The sequence below is a fragment of the Rhinopithecus roxellana genome, chromosome 15 (genome assembly GCF_007565055.1).
Source record: "Rhinopithecus roxellana isolate Shanxi Qingling chromosome 15, ASM756505v1, whole genome shotgun sequence".
NCBI classification, from domain to species: domain Eukaryota; kingdom Metazoa; phylum Chordata; class Mammalia; order Primates; family Cercopithecidae; genus Rhinopithecus; species Rhinopithecus roxellana.
The window spans coordinates 4,671,869-4,685,259 of NC_044563.1; the positions used below are offsets into that span (position 1 = coordinate 4,671,869).

Below are 13,391 nucleotides of genomic sequence, written 5' to 3' on the forward strand. Positions count from 1 at the left end.
GCAGGGCGGAGGGACCCCAGGCCGGGGCTTCATTGGAGCCCAGCCCTGCCCACCGCCGCAGCCGCGCATGCGCCATGTGCCGGCTGCTTTGGACCCTCCCGCGTGCCGTTCTTACCCGGCCTGCCCCGCGCTGCCGCTTCCGGAAGTGGATCTTGTCTCCTCCCAAGCGAAGCGTTTGTGCCTGAACCTGCCGGGACTGCGACGGCATCGCAGTGCTGCAGAATCCCGGGGGCCAAGGGCGGGCTGCTTGCCGCTATGGCTGGCAGTCAGGATATATTCGATTCCATCGTGATGGCGGATGAGAGGTGAGTGGCGAGGTCAGGCCCGTACCCCGCCCAGTCTGGTCCTCTCCCAGCGGATTCGCCGCCGGCTGAGGCCCAGGGCGGCTGCTGGAGCCTGGCGTCCCTTGGGCGCGCGCATTGGGGAGCGCCTGGTGGCCGTGGACGCAGGACAAGTGTGGGCCTGAGGCTCTGGTCCTTCTCTCCTCGCTCTCTCCTGCGGGGCAAGTGCCTAGCTGCTCTTCCAGACCCGCCTTCCCTGTCAGGGCTGCCCCAAGCATCTGCTCAGCCTGGTGGTTCCCCTCTTCCGAGGCCGCCCCGTCCTCTGGGAGGACAGACTTTGCCATCTGGGAGCTGCCTCTTTTTCTGGTTCTTTAATCATAGGACATACGGCAGTATTCATGGATGTGCTGATAGATGTGCCCGACCACACCCCTTTCCCTCCAGAGCCCCTCGGGAGCCCCTGGTGCTGCGACAGTGGGGGAACTGTGAGTTGCCTCCTGGCTGACTTCCAGTGCCCGGCCTACAGGACACGTCCATAGATGTTAGTTAAGAAAGCGACCGAACGTTTAGCAGTCAGTTGCTGACGTTTATTTAGCTCGTGCTGTGAGTCAGACGCTGAGCTAAACGTTCTACCCTGGTTATCTACTTCAGTCCTACTTAGTAAGTGGATCCAATTATTCTTCGGAATTTACAGACTAGGAGGCACAGTCACTTTTCAGGGTCACATAACTGGTAAGTGGGGAGCTGTGCAGTCTGCTTCATGGAGTGCTGCAGCCCATTCCTTGCATCTTTGGTGACTGCAGGTTAAGATAGTGCCAGTTCCACTGTTGGGCCTCAGGGTCAGTGCTACTCCAGGTACCAGTGGGAGTACATTTTGTGGTGATCTGATGCCATTTCTCTCTGTTGTCCTACCGATGTGATGTCAAACCCTGTGTATGTTGCAGTTTTTTGGAAGCAGTTGACTTGGGCCAGTGCTACTTGAACACTCACAGAACTTTGGCCCCCTAACTCTGGCTGCAAACCAGACTTACCTAGGAGACTTCGAAAAGTAGACTCCGGGCCAGGTGCGGTGGCTCACGCCTGTAATCCCAACACTTTGGGATGCTGAGGCGGGCAGATCACCCGAGGTCGGGAGTTCGAGACCAGCCTGACCAACATGGAGAAACCCTGTCTCTACTAAAAATACAAAATTAACCGGGCATGGTGGCGCATGCCTGCACTGTAATCCCAGCTACTCGAGAAGCTGAGGCAGGAGAATTGTTTGAACCTGGGAGGTGAAGGTTGCCATGAGCTGAGATCACACCATTGCACTCCAGCCTGGGCAGCAAGAGCGAAACTCCGTCTTGAAAAAAAAAAAAAAAAAAGGCCGGCACACTGGCTCACGCTTGTAATCCCAGCATTTTGGGAGGCTGAGGCAGGCAGATCACGAGGTCAGGAGATCGAGACCATCCTGGCTAACATGGTGAAACCCCGTCTCTACTGAAAATACAAAAAATTAGCTGGGCGTGGTGGTGGGCGCCTGTAGTCCCAGTTAACTTGGGAGGCTGAGGCAGGAGAGCGTGAACCTGGGAGGCGGAGCTTGCAGTGAGCCTAGATTGCACTACTGCACTCCAGCCTGGGCCACAGAGCAAGACTCCATCTCAAAAAAAAAAAAAAAAAAGTAGATTCTGGGCCAGGTGTGGTGGCTCACACTTGTAATCCCAAGACTTTGAGAGGCCAAAGCTGGAGGATCGCTTGAGCCCAGGAGTTTGAGGCTATAGTGAGCTGTGATCATACCGCTGTACTCCAGGCAGGACAACAGAGACCCTGTCTCAAAAAAAAAAAAAAAACAAAACGAAGGAAGAAAGAAAAATAGATTGCAAGGCCTTACTCCAGACTTACCGAATCTCTAGGGGTGAGGCTTTTGAGTTAATATCTTTGAATTTTCCTTGTGTGTCTCTAGTACTCTTATCAGGTTTGGGAATCACTGATTTAGCCCTTTGTTGTAGATGAAGAAACTGGGCTACAAGAGGTACAGTGACTTCCAGAGGAGACTGGGAAGTGGCATATCTGGGACTGGAATCTGTGTCTTCTAACTTGAATTTTAGGCTTTTCCTTATTTATTTTTTTTTTTGTTTGTTTGTTTGTTTGTTTGTTTGTTTTTTTTGAGGCGGAGTCTCGCTCTGTGGCCCGGACTGGAGTGCTGTGGCCGGATCTCAGCTCACGGCAAGCTCCGCCTTCCGGGTTTACGCCATTCTCCTGCCTCGGCCTCCCGAGTAGCTGGGACTACAGGCGCCCGCCACCTCGCCCGGCTAGTTTTTTTGTATTTTTAGTAGAGACGGGGTTTCACCGTGTTAGCCAGGATGGTCTCGATCTCCTGACCTCGTGATCCACCCGTCTCGGCCTCCCAGAGTGCTGGGATACAGGCTTGAGCCACCGCGCCCGGCTTTTCCTTCTTACTCTGGCTTGTCTTACTGAGTCCGGGTAATATAAGAGAGAAAAGTTTTTCTGGAAAAAGTATTCTTTCTTCTGTTGATTTGATGAAGCGTGCTTCTTCTTCGCAGGTTTCATGCGGAAGGGTATCGGGAAGGCTATGAAGAAGGCAGTAGTTTGGGTGTGACGGAGGGAAGACAACATGGCACGCTGCATGGAGCCAAAATCGGGTCTGAGGTAAGTGGGGACCCCCATCTGGAGATGAAACCTCTTCATTTACAGTTTATAATTTATTTGGATATTCAGTGTGATGGAGTAAGAATGTCAGGCCTTTTAAAATCAACAGTGCCTTGGCGTGGCGGCAGGCGCCTGTAGACCCAGCTACTCTGGATGCTGAGGCAGGAGAATAGCATGAACCCAGGAGGCGGAGCTTGCAGTGAGCCGAGATTGCACCACTGCAGTCCAGCCAGGGTGACAGAGCGAGACTTTGTCTCAAAAAAAAAAAAAAAAAAAAGTCACAATGCTGGATGGGCACAGTGACTCACACCTGTAATCCTAGCACTTTGGAAGACTGAGGTGGGCGGATCACCTTGAGGTCAGGAGTTGGAGACCAGCCTGACCAACATGGTGAAACCCCGTCTCTACTAAAAATACAGAATTAGCTGGGCATGGTGGCGCATGCCTGTAATCCCAGCCACTTGGGAGGCTGAGGTATGAGACTTGCTTGAACCCGGGAGGCAGAGGTTGCAGTGAGCCAGGATTCGCACCATTGCACTGCAGCCTGGGCAACAAGAGTGAAACTGTCTCCAAAAAACAAACAAAAAAAATCACAGTGCCTTTGTGTGGGAGTTAATGGACTAGATGGACTGTTGCTGGAGAAATACTCTTAGTACAGAACCGAGAGCGCATTTTGCTGTGGGTAGGTATAATTAAGTTATGCAGGCTGGGTAAGATAAAACAAGTCCTGGTCTCCTCAGTTTATTTGGGAGTGTCGTGGTGCTGGCTCATGTGCTAAGCCAGCTGAATCCTTGTCCAAAGCATGGGTGCCCTCTGTCATGTGAAAATATTACGTTTATGTGTACGTTTGAAATTTCATTAACTTTATGGTTTTTTTTCTCCTCTTGCCCTTTGTCCTAGATTGGCCCTTACTTACAATAAGTGGTCCTTAGTGGCAAAGTCTGAGTTGAGGCAGTTATGACTATATTGGATGTTCGATGCTTCGAAACAGATCACCACGAAATGCATGGGGATGAACACAGCAAATATTGATGGTCTCACATGTTTCTGAGGGTTGAGAACTCAGGAGCAGCTTTGCTGGGTGGTCCTGGCTCAGGGTGTCAGCCAGAGCCATGTCACCTGACGGCTTGACTGGGGTTGGAGGATCTGCTTCCAAGGTGGTGCTGTCACCTGACTGTGGGCATGGATGTCTCCATGAGGCTGCTTGTGTGTCCCTGTGACATTCAAGAGTGAGTGGTCCAAGAGAGCTGGTGAGGCAGGTGGCATTGGCTTTTATCCCTAGACTCAGGAGCTTTGTACTGGTCCTCCACATTCTGTTGGTTACGAAAGCCACCCTGATGGAGTGTCGAGGGACCTGCCTAGAGCATGGGTACCAGGAGATGAGGACTAGGGCATCTGGGAGGCTGGCTGCCCCGCCAATGACCTAATCTCCTAATTTCCATTGCCTAATGCCCGACAGGTGCTTCGAGAACAATAGTGTAAGAAGCACCGCTGCCCTTTGCCCCCACCTTTTGTTTTGAGAGATCTTGGTAATGAAAGTGTAGCTAGTTGGCTTATTAATTTCACTCTTAAATATTTTTCACATTCACAGATCGGGTGCTACCAGGGTTTTGCTTTTGCATGGAAATGTCTACTGCACAGTTGCACCACTGAGAAGGACAGGTAAAGATGGAGGTGTCTTTCTTTCTTAGTGTAGGAACCAGGAGTTCTAGTTCCATGGGTTACCGACATGCCCTTGAGTAATCAATCTGTCTGTTCCTCATCTGTAAAATGGAGAAAGTAATCAGTGTCAAGCTTGAGCGTTGTTAGGAGATTTAACGGAACTACTAAATAGAAAGCGCCAGGCACATTTTAGGTGTTTGATGAACACTGGCTGTTGTTGCTTCTCACGAGTTCTATGCTCCTGCCTTTTACCTGGAGTCATTAGGGAACCACGTGGCTTTTAGATACCCTACCAATAAAATAATGTTGACATTGATTGTATTTTCTCGTTCACCTTTCCCCTGAGCTTCTAATAAACAAATTATGACAGTTTTGTATGACTTGGGCCCAGAAATGAGGATGCCATTGTCATCAGTTTTTTTAATGTAGCCAACTAAGTCTGTTAACAAGAAAATGCATTTATATGTGTTTAACTCCTTTCTGGAACTTGTCAACAGTCAATAAGTGTTAGCTGTCATTTGAATTGTTTTTAGCTGTTAAAAACTCTTCTCGGCCGGGTGCAGTGACTCACGCTTATGATCCCAGCACTTTGGGAGGCCGAGGTGGGCAGATCACCAGATCAGGAGTTCGAGACCGGCCTGGCCAGTATAGTAAAACGCTGTCTCTACTGAAAATACAAAAATTAGCCAGGTGTGGTTCTGTGTGCCTGTGGTCCCAGCTACTTGGGAGGCTGAGGCTGAAGAATTGCTTGAACCCGGGAGGCGGAGCTTGCAGTGAGCTGAGATCTGGCCACTGCACTCCAGCCTGGGCGACAGAGCGAGACTCCTTCTCAAAAACAAAGAAACAAAAACTCTTCTTCCTGCATTGTACTTACTGAGGCCCCATGTGGCCCTGCTTTATCTAGCTTCATTCTGGAGCTGGAAATGAACCCTCAAGTAAACGGCAGAGATGGTTTGGATACTCCGCCGTTCGTGGGCGGCAGCAAGCGCGGGACCTCAGCTGGTGCTCTGAGTCATTCTGACACCTCGTGGCCTCGCCTAGCATGGGAGGGGCACAGGGAGAGTGGATAACACTCGCCCTGACCACGTGACTTGTGCGTTTATTTGAAATATCTTGAATTTCTAGAAATACCTTGAATGTCTTGAATATTCAAATGTTTAAGAACGAGGATGCTTGCAACTGATTCGGGTGGTTCTTTCTGCTGCATTTGTACCAGCAGTTGGGAGTTGATGGGATTCTGGGTTAGTAGAGAGGCACTTGAGGACATTTTCCTCTTGGTTCTCAGGCGGTGGCAGGCAGCTGGGGACCCCAGGGAAATGGTTGTTGGCAGCCTGTACCGCCACTGGGTGGCAGTCGAAGCTGAGCTTGGCTCTCAACTCCAGGCCACAAAAGGATGTGTGCTCTTGGCGTTCTCCACCCGTCTCCCGTCTCCCACAGCGGCAGAGTCTGCCGGCTCCTGGAGAAGTGCTCCCCTGTGTGTCGGTGGTCCCGTCCCAGGAGGTTGCCAGCCTTTATCCCAGAGCAGGGGTTTGCTGACGTCTTAAAGCAGCACACTCAGTCTAGCTAACAGAGAAGAACCGCTTTGGTTGACGAGGGGCTGGTGGAAGCCCGGCCAGACCCCCCTCGCAGCCACCCTCGCCCCGTCCAGTAGTACCCAGAGGTCTCTTTGGAACCTAAGGCTTTATTGTAGAGCAGTGGTTCACGGATATTTGGATCTTATATGTCAGGTTTTGTTTATTTTTTTAAAATGATGAAGGGCTGATATTGCATGTTTTACCTGTAAACTTTTCCGAATAAGGATGTTAAGAGAAAAACACCTGCCACCTGCATTGTCATTCAGCAAAATGCTGGGCATTGTAACACCAAAGAAACCATGGGGAGCGGCATCTCGGGCCAAAGGATGGTGCTTTCTGTTGAGTAACTAGCTTTCCAGTAAACCGTGTGGCGCTTCTGTCCCCAGCTTTAGCAGTCTGGTGAAACCCGTCTGCAGAGCAGCGCGTGCCGGGGCTGACTGTCGGGCTCTGGCACCATCACTTTTGTTTCGTTAGCCCTGAGCTGCTCACACCTGCCTGATGTGTGCTGCCTCTAACGGTGCGCCGGGCTGGGTGTGTCTGAGCAGCATCGCTGAGCACCCGTGCAGAGGGTGGTCCTCTGCATTGGGTAGCATACAGCCACCTCCCACGTTTTGGCGTCTCCCTTTGGTTTCCCTGGAAACCAGGTGCTTTGTTGCTAAAACTGACTTGCTTTGACCTTTCACAGTTTTGTATTTTCTCAGAGAGGTAGCCATCGTTAGCTCTTGTAAACTGGATGCAGCTGGCGAACTTGCTCTTCTCTGTGTCCAGGAGCACCAGCTGTTTGCATGCACACAGGAGTCTTGGTTGCTTTGAATTGCTGTCGATCCATCCTCACCGTCAGTTCTTTAAAATTCCCGTTGATTGAGAATCTTGCCTACTCTGGCCACTCACATGGTCCAGTGCGGCATAGGGACGGCATGCTTCTGTGGTTCATTGGAAAGACCTGGCCCCACCAGATGTACACATGTGTGGATTTTTTTTTTTTTTTTTTTTTTTTTTTTTTGAGACGGAGTCTTGCTCTGTCGCCCAGGCTGGAGTGCAGTGGCCGGATCTCAGCTCACTGCAACCTCCGCCTCCCGGGTTCACGCCATTCTCCTGCCTCAGCCTCCTGAGTAGCTGGGACCACAGGCGCCCACCACCTCGCCCGGCTAATTTTTTGTATTTTTAGTAGAGACGGGGTTTCGCCGTGTTAGCCAGGATGGTCTCGATCTCCTGACCTCGTGATCCGCCCGTCTCGGCCTCCCAAAGTGCTGGGATTACAGGCTTGAGCCACCGCGCCCGGCCGTGTGGATTATTTTTAAACCCCTGCAGGTGAGAGCCCTGGTCTCTAGGATCCAGAGGAAACCAAGAGACTAACATTTATTGAGCACCTACTCTGTGCTAGAGTCCAAGCTTCATGTCATTTTTTTTTTTTTTTTTTGAGATCGAGTCTCGCTCTGTCCCCTAGGCTGGAGTACAGTGGCGTAATCTCGGCTCACTGCAACCTCCACCTCCCGGGTTCCAGAAATTCTCCTGTCTCAGCTTCCCGAGTAGCTGGGACTACAGACGCACACCATCACACCCAGCTAATTTTTGTATTTTTAGTGGAGACAGGGTTTCACCATATTGTTCAGGCTGGTCTTGAACTCCTGACCTCAGGTGATCCACCTGCCTTGGCCTCCCAAAGTGCTGGGATTCCAGGCGTGAGCCACCAGGCCCAGCCCATGTCAGTTATTTAATCCTCTTGGAAGTCTATGAGGTTGCTGTTACTCTCCCCATTTTAAAAAAGATAAACAACAGAAATGAATTTGTTACCGTCTGGAGGCTGGGATGCCCCCCCATTTTACAGACGAGGCCAGCAGGGTTGAGAGTGGGTAGATAGGTGTTGGGGAGCAGTCATGCCCAGGGCTGCTGTCTCCTGAGTGCACACCCTTTCTGCAGAACCTCCTTGCCTCCCTAGCAAAGCTCTGTCCTCCCTGGGGAGGGGACAGTACTGATTTCCGCTCTTTTGAGGGAGGGGTTTGCTGGTTTACTTGCAGCTAAACTCCAGAAGGCTTTGAGCACAAAGATTCCAAATCCTGGAAAATCCCCAGACCCAGAGCAGGCCTGCTTGTGCCCAGCCCCGGTCCCTCTTGTCCAGTTCTGTCTGTTTTTGCATGTGTGACCTCGAGAGTCAGTGGGGCTTCAGGCTGCCTCAGCCACTCAGCCCCGTGGTCGGGATGGAGGCATGTCTGTAAGCGAGGCACACACTTGCTGTCGAGGTGATGGGTGTGGGCCTAAGCACGTTGCTAGGTAAATAAATATGATTTTGTGTCATGAGAAAATAATCATCCAGCTTTTGAACGAAGGCATTCTTAGCACACCCGCTGGGTTTCGGTAAGCAAGCAGCATAGCTGTCGCGTAAGTTGAACCTGGTGTGTGCACATGACTGAGAGTCTGTATTTCTGTGCTTTACAGCCGAAAGATGAAGGTCTTAGAATCATTGATTGGAATGATCCAGAGATTCCCTTATGATGACCCTACTTATGATAAACTCCATGAAGACTTAGACAAAATCAGGGGAAAATTTAAACAGGTGCGTGCACTGTGTTTCCTTGTGCTGGGAGCGCCTGACTGTGCCTTTCCCAGGCGGGGCAGCGCACTCCAGGGGCCACTGCGGCGATGGCCTGGGGTGCGTGCGCCGTGGAACTGTCCCTAGAGGCGCCTCATCCTTGAGTCGCAGTGCGGGAAAACTGAAGATGGTCCAGAGAACAGGAGTTAGAACTCACTTATGGGCTGGCCACGTGTACAGGAAAAGCTATAGCTAGAGATAGAGTTCTCTTCTCGTTTTTCAGTAAAAATACACAAGATTAAAAACGCCCTCCCTTTTCTTCTGTGCTTTCAGTTTTGTTCATTACTCAACGTTCAGCCAGACTTTAAAATTAGTGCAGAAGGTTCCGGACTTGCATTCTGAGAACGACGGATGAACAGAGACCAAACATCGAGGAGCAGACGTGTGTGTTGGCATGTTTAGAGATGCGAGGAAGGGCCAGGCGGTGCTGGGAAGGCCATCATTCAGTGGGAGGGTGAGGCTTCCGGTTCGGCCGCGGGAGGGCCTCCTTCCCTGGGGTTTTTTGCCTGTGTCATCTCGGTGCCCGCCTTGGGGCCTCTTCACAATGCCCTTTGTCGGGCTGAAGGCTTCCCTGGCAGAGCCCTCGTGCGGCTGCTCCCTGCTGGGCCCACGTGCATTGGCCTGACGGCCTCTCTGGCAGCACAGGCCTGGCTGGCTCTGGCCTGGGGTTGGCTCTGGATAGGTCAGTCCCCAGGCCTGGACTCGAGGCAGTTTTTTAAAATTTTTTTTGCAATGAGAGAGACAGTTGGCCCTCAACGAGGCTTGTGGGAGGTCTGGACGGGTGCTGTGCCGCATGTCGAAGCCGATTGTGCGCCAGGCGCTGCGGGACGTGCCTCTCGTGTTTTATTTAATCCCTTCAGGAGCCCACGGGGTGGGTGTTACTCCCATTTTACAGAGGAAGAAGGTGAGACAAGAAGGGGTTGCCCGGTCTGAGGGCACCCAGCAGCAGAGCTAGGACTTCCGCCCCAAGGCCGTGCCTCACCGCCCCCGGGCACAGCCGTCTCTGGAATGCACAGGCCGGCACCTCAGCACTGGGAGTCCCTGCCCTCCCTCCCAGGCCGCATGGGTCTTGCTGAGCCTCGCGGAGCACAGGGGAGTCCCTGGTGGCCAGTTTGCCTGGCCATCTGGCTGAGAGGAAGAAAGCCAGCCCGATCCTGAGGGGACCCGGACATACCCTTCACACGGTCCCCAGAGGGGCCATGAGCTCTGCAGCATTAACAAATGGTGAAGGGGGGAAATATTTTGAACCAAAGACCAAATGTTAGGCCGCCGTTATATTTGCAGAAACTGAGAACCATGCGCACAGGCTCCTGCATTCTCCCCTCTCCTAGGCGCTCTTTTGTCTCTGTCAGTCCTTAACGTACAGAGACAGCGGGGTGAGCACAGATGAGCGGAGTGGATGGTTCGGTGGGCCCCCACGAGGTGAGAGGTCATATGCGATGGCATGTGTTCACGCACCCTCCTGTGTGCACCTCAGGGTCACCGAAGTCCCCACACGCTGGCTCTCCCCACCCCTCCTGTTCCAGAAAGCATGTCTGAAAGCAGTCCACGAGGTTTTTAAGGAGTCACCATGAATCCACTTCGGTTTTTTTTTTTTTTTTTTTTTTTTTTTTTTTTTTTGAGAAGGAGTCTCGCTCTGTCACCCAGGCTGGAGTGCAGTGGCCAGATCTCAGCTCACTGCAAACTCCGCCTCCCGGGTTTACGCCATTCTCCTGCCTCAGCCTCCCGAGTAGCTGGGACTACAGGCGCCCGCCACCTCGCCCGGCTAGTTTTTTGTATTTTTTTAGTAGAGACGGGGTTTCACCGTGTTAGCCAGGATGGTCTCGATCTCCTGACCTCGTGATCCACCCGCCTCGGCCTCCCAAAGTGCTGGGATTACAGGCTTGAGCCACCGCGCCCGGCCCCACTTCGGTTTTAAAACCATTCCCGAATGTCCTAGTGGATTGTGCTGTGCTGCCTAAGCTGCTGGCTGCAAGAGCCAGAGCGGTGACTCCCGCAGGAGCAGCGGCAGGCGGACCTCCACAGCGGCTCGGGAGGAGAGAGTGGGCTGGTTTGTTTTTGTTTTGTTTTGTTTTGTTTTGTTTTGAGACGGAGTCTCGCTCTGCCGCCCGGGCTGGAGTGAAGTGGCCTGATCTCAGCTCACTGCAAGCTCCGCCTCCCGGGTTCAGGCCATTCTCCTGCCTCAGCCTCCCGAGTAGCTGGGACTACAGGCGCCGCCACCTCGCCCGGCTAGTTTTTTGTATTTTTTAGTAGAGACGGGGTTTCACCGTGTTAGCCAGGATGGTCTCGATCTCCTGACCTCGTGATCCGCCCATCTCGGCCTCCCAAAGTGCTGGGATGACAGGCGTGAGCCCCCGCGCCCGGCCGCTGGTTTGTTTTTGTTCCGTTTTTTCGTTTGAGACGGAGTCTCAGTCTTTCACCCAGGCTGGGATGTAGTGGCGCGATCTCGGCTCACTGTGACCTCCGCCTCCTGAATTCAAGCGATTCTCCTGCCTCAGCCTCCCTAGTAGCTGGGATTACAGGCGCCCACCACCACACCCAAGTAACTTTTGTATTTTTAGTAGAGATGGGGTTTTGCCATGTTGGCCAGGCTGGTCTTGAACTCCTAGCCTGACATGATCCACCCACCTCCACCTACCAAAGTGCTGGAATTGCAGACATGAGCCACTGCTCCCAGCCTGCTTTTTCTTTTTGAAGACAAGACTTAGGTCTCCTCCTCCTGAACTCGAAACCTGCGTGTGTGGCTGTGCAGCCCTCATTTGTGGCCTCACCTCAGGTCTGGGGAAGTCTGCGTTGGGCACCGCCCCATTGTGCCTTCATCAGAGCTGGTGCCTTCGGGCCAGAAGGACTTCCATTCTTTCCAGATGGTGGGATCAGGGGCCTTTGTTGTGTCTCCCTTGGTGGATGTTTGTGTTTTGTAAGTTGTCTATTTTGATAATGTATTATTTTTATAATTGGAAAAAAAGTAAATAGCATATTCTAAAGTGAAAGTTTGTCTGGGACCGTTTATAACACAGCATCATTCATAACACAGCATTGTTTATAACACAGCGTCACCTGTAACACAGTGTCATTTATAACACAGTGTCACGTATGACACAGCATCATTTATAACACAACATCCAGCCAATTTATTTCTTCCTCCAGGGCATTTCGGATCTGGATATGAAGGAAGACATGTGCCCTAGATTTCTGCCAGCTCGTCTCCTTAACCCAGCGTGGACACAGCCACTGCGAGAGTGGTTCCATTGTGTTGGGGACTGGTCAGCTCCTGCTCACCTGGCCCAGCTATTACTAATCCACCCTCTCCAAGACATCTCTATGCCCGCTGTCCCCGACCTTCTCTCCCCTCCTCTTTTTTTTTTTTTTCCTTCTCCCATCTCTGTCTCCTGTTCTCTCTCCCTACTCCCTCTCTGCGTCTTCGGCACAGCTGGCTGAGCAGCAGACTGCCACTTCCTCCTCTGGTTTGCCTCACATGGAGCCAGGACTGCCTCCTCATCTTCAAGATTCTCATACACTCTGCTGACCTGTGCCTGCCTGGCCCCTTTCTAGAGGACGAGACCCAGTTTCCAGGATCCCTTGGTCACCCCCGACATTGTGGTACAGACAGAGCCCACTGTAACAGGTGCTTCGATCCTTTCCAGGCAACGCCATCCTCAGCCTTTACCCTGGGAATGAGCATGTCTGTGTCTTCTCTTCTGCTAATGAGGTGTTAGTAGAGGGTCGACCAGTCCCCAGCACAGTGGGCCCACTCTTAGAATGACTGTGTGTCTGTGCTGGGTTAAGGAGATGAGTTGGCAGAAGGTCCTGCAGGGGCTTCTGGGAAAGGTTACGTCATTCCAAAGAAAAGGTGCTGGTGCTATTTTGAACATCATCCTGTTGGGATGTGACAGCTAGAACCGCTCCAGTCATTTTGCAAGCTGGCTACAGCTGAAGCCACCCCGAGCCTGGCAGAGCGAAGAGCTAGGAAGAACCTGAGCCCTGAGCCACCTTGCTTGCACCTGTAAGCACTACTCATCCCAGTCATGGAAGGCTGTGGCCCTGGGTTTCCGTTGTTTGCGGACAACGTCTGCTTGTTATCTTCCCCATCCCCGTCAGGCCCATCCCGTCCCGCTAATTCTGGATGTCAGCCTTTGTCCAGAGTGGCCTTGAGTTTGGGAGCTCCTGGGGTTGGATTGCATCCCTTGCGGTTGGTTTCCCAAGGCTTTGGCCTGCCCCTTCCTTCCTGTCAGAAGCTCCCAGCATGTTGTCTGCCACTGTCTCAGCTCGGGCTGCCACCACAGCACCACTGATGGGTGACTTCAACAGCGGTCCATCTTCCCTTGGTTCTGGAGGCTGGAGTCCGAGATCAAGGCGTCACAGGGCTGCTCCCTCCTGAGGCCTCTCTCCTTGCCTTGCAGACAACTGCCTTCCCCCCGTGTCCTCACATGGTCGTTCCTCTGTGTGTGTCCTCATCTCTTATAAGGACCCCAGTCAGATTGCATTCGGGCCCACCCTTACAGCCTCCTCTGAACTTAGGTACCTGTTGAAGACCTCACTCTTCAAACAGTCACATTCTGAGGCACTGGGAGTTAAGGCTTCCACATGAGTTTTGTGGGGACACAGTTTAGTCCCTAACAGGACCCGGCTGTGGCT

At 52.3% G+C, this 13,391-nt stretch overlaps 1 protein-coding gene across 5 annotated transcripts in view; it reads left to right on the forward strand.

Moving 5' to 3' along the window:
- LTO1 (LTO1 maturation factor of ABCE1) overlaps positions 1–13,391 on the forward strand; it is a 24,269-nt gene continuing 10,878 nt past the window's right edge. Inside the window, exons 1-6 of one of the 5 annotated variants that reach the window (XR_004053505.1) lie at positions 23–305; positions 2,825–2,930; positions 4,522–4,592; positions 8,603–8,720; positions 9,030–9,210; positions 11,904–12,874. Coding sequence is in view for 3 of the 5 variants with exons in the window: in XM_030917402.1 (XP_030773262.1) it covers positions 256–305; positions 2,825–2,930; positions 4,522–4,592; positions 8,603–8,843 (468 nt within the window). In the remaining 2 variants the exon portion in view is untranslated. Of the gene's footprint in view, positions 306–2,824; positions 2,931–4,521; positions 4,593–8,602; positions 9,002–9,029; positions 10,333–11,903; positions 12,875–13,391 lie in introns of those variants that run through there. The other 4 variants (XM_010382111.2, XM_030917402.1, XM_030917403.1 and 1 more) reach the window with 4 other exon arrangements.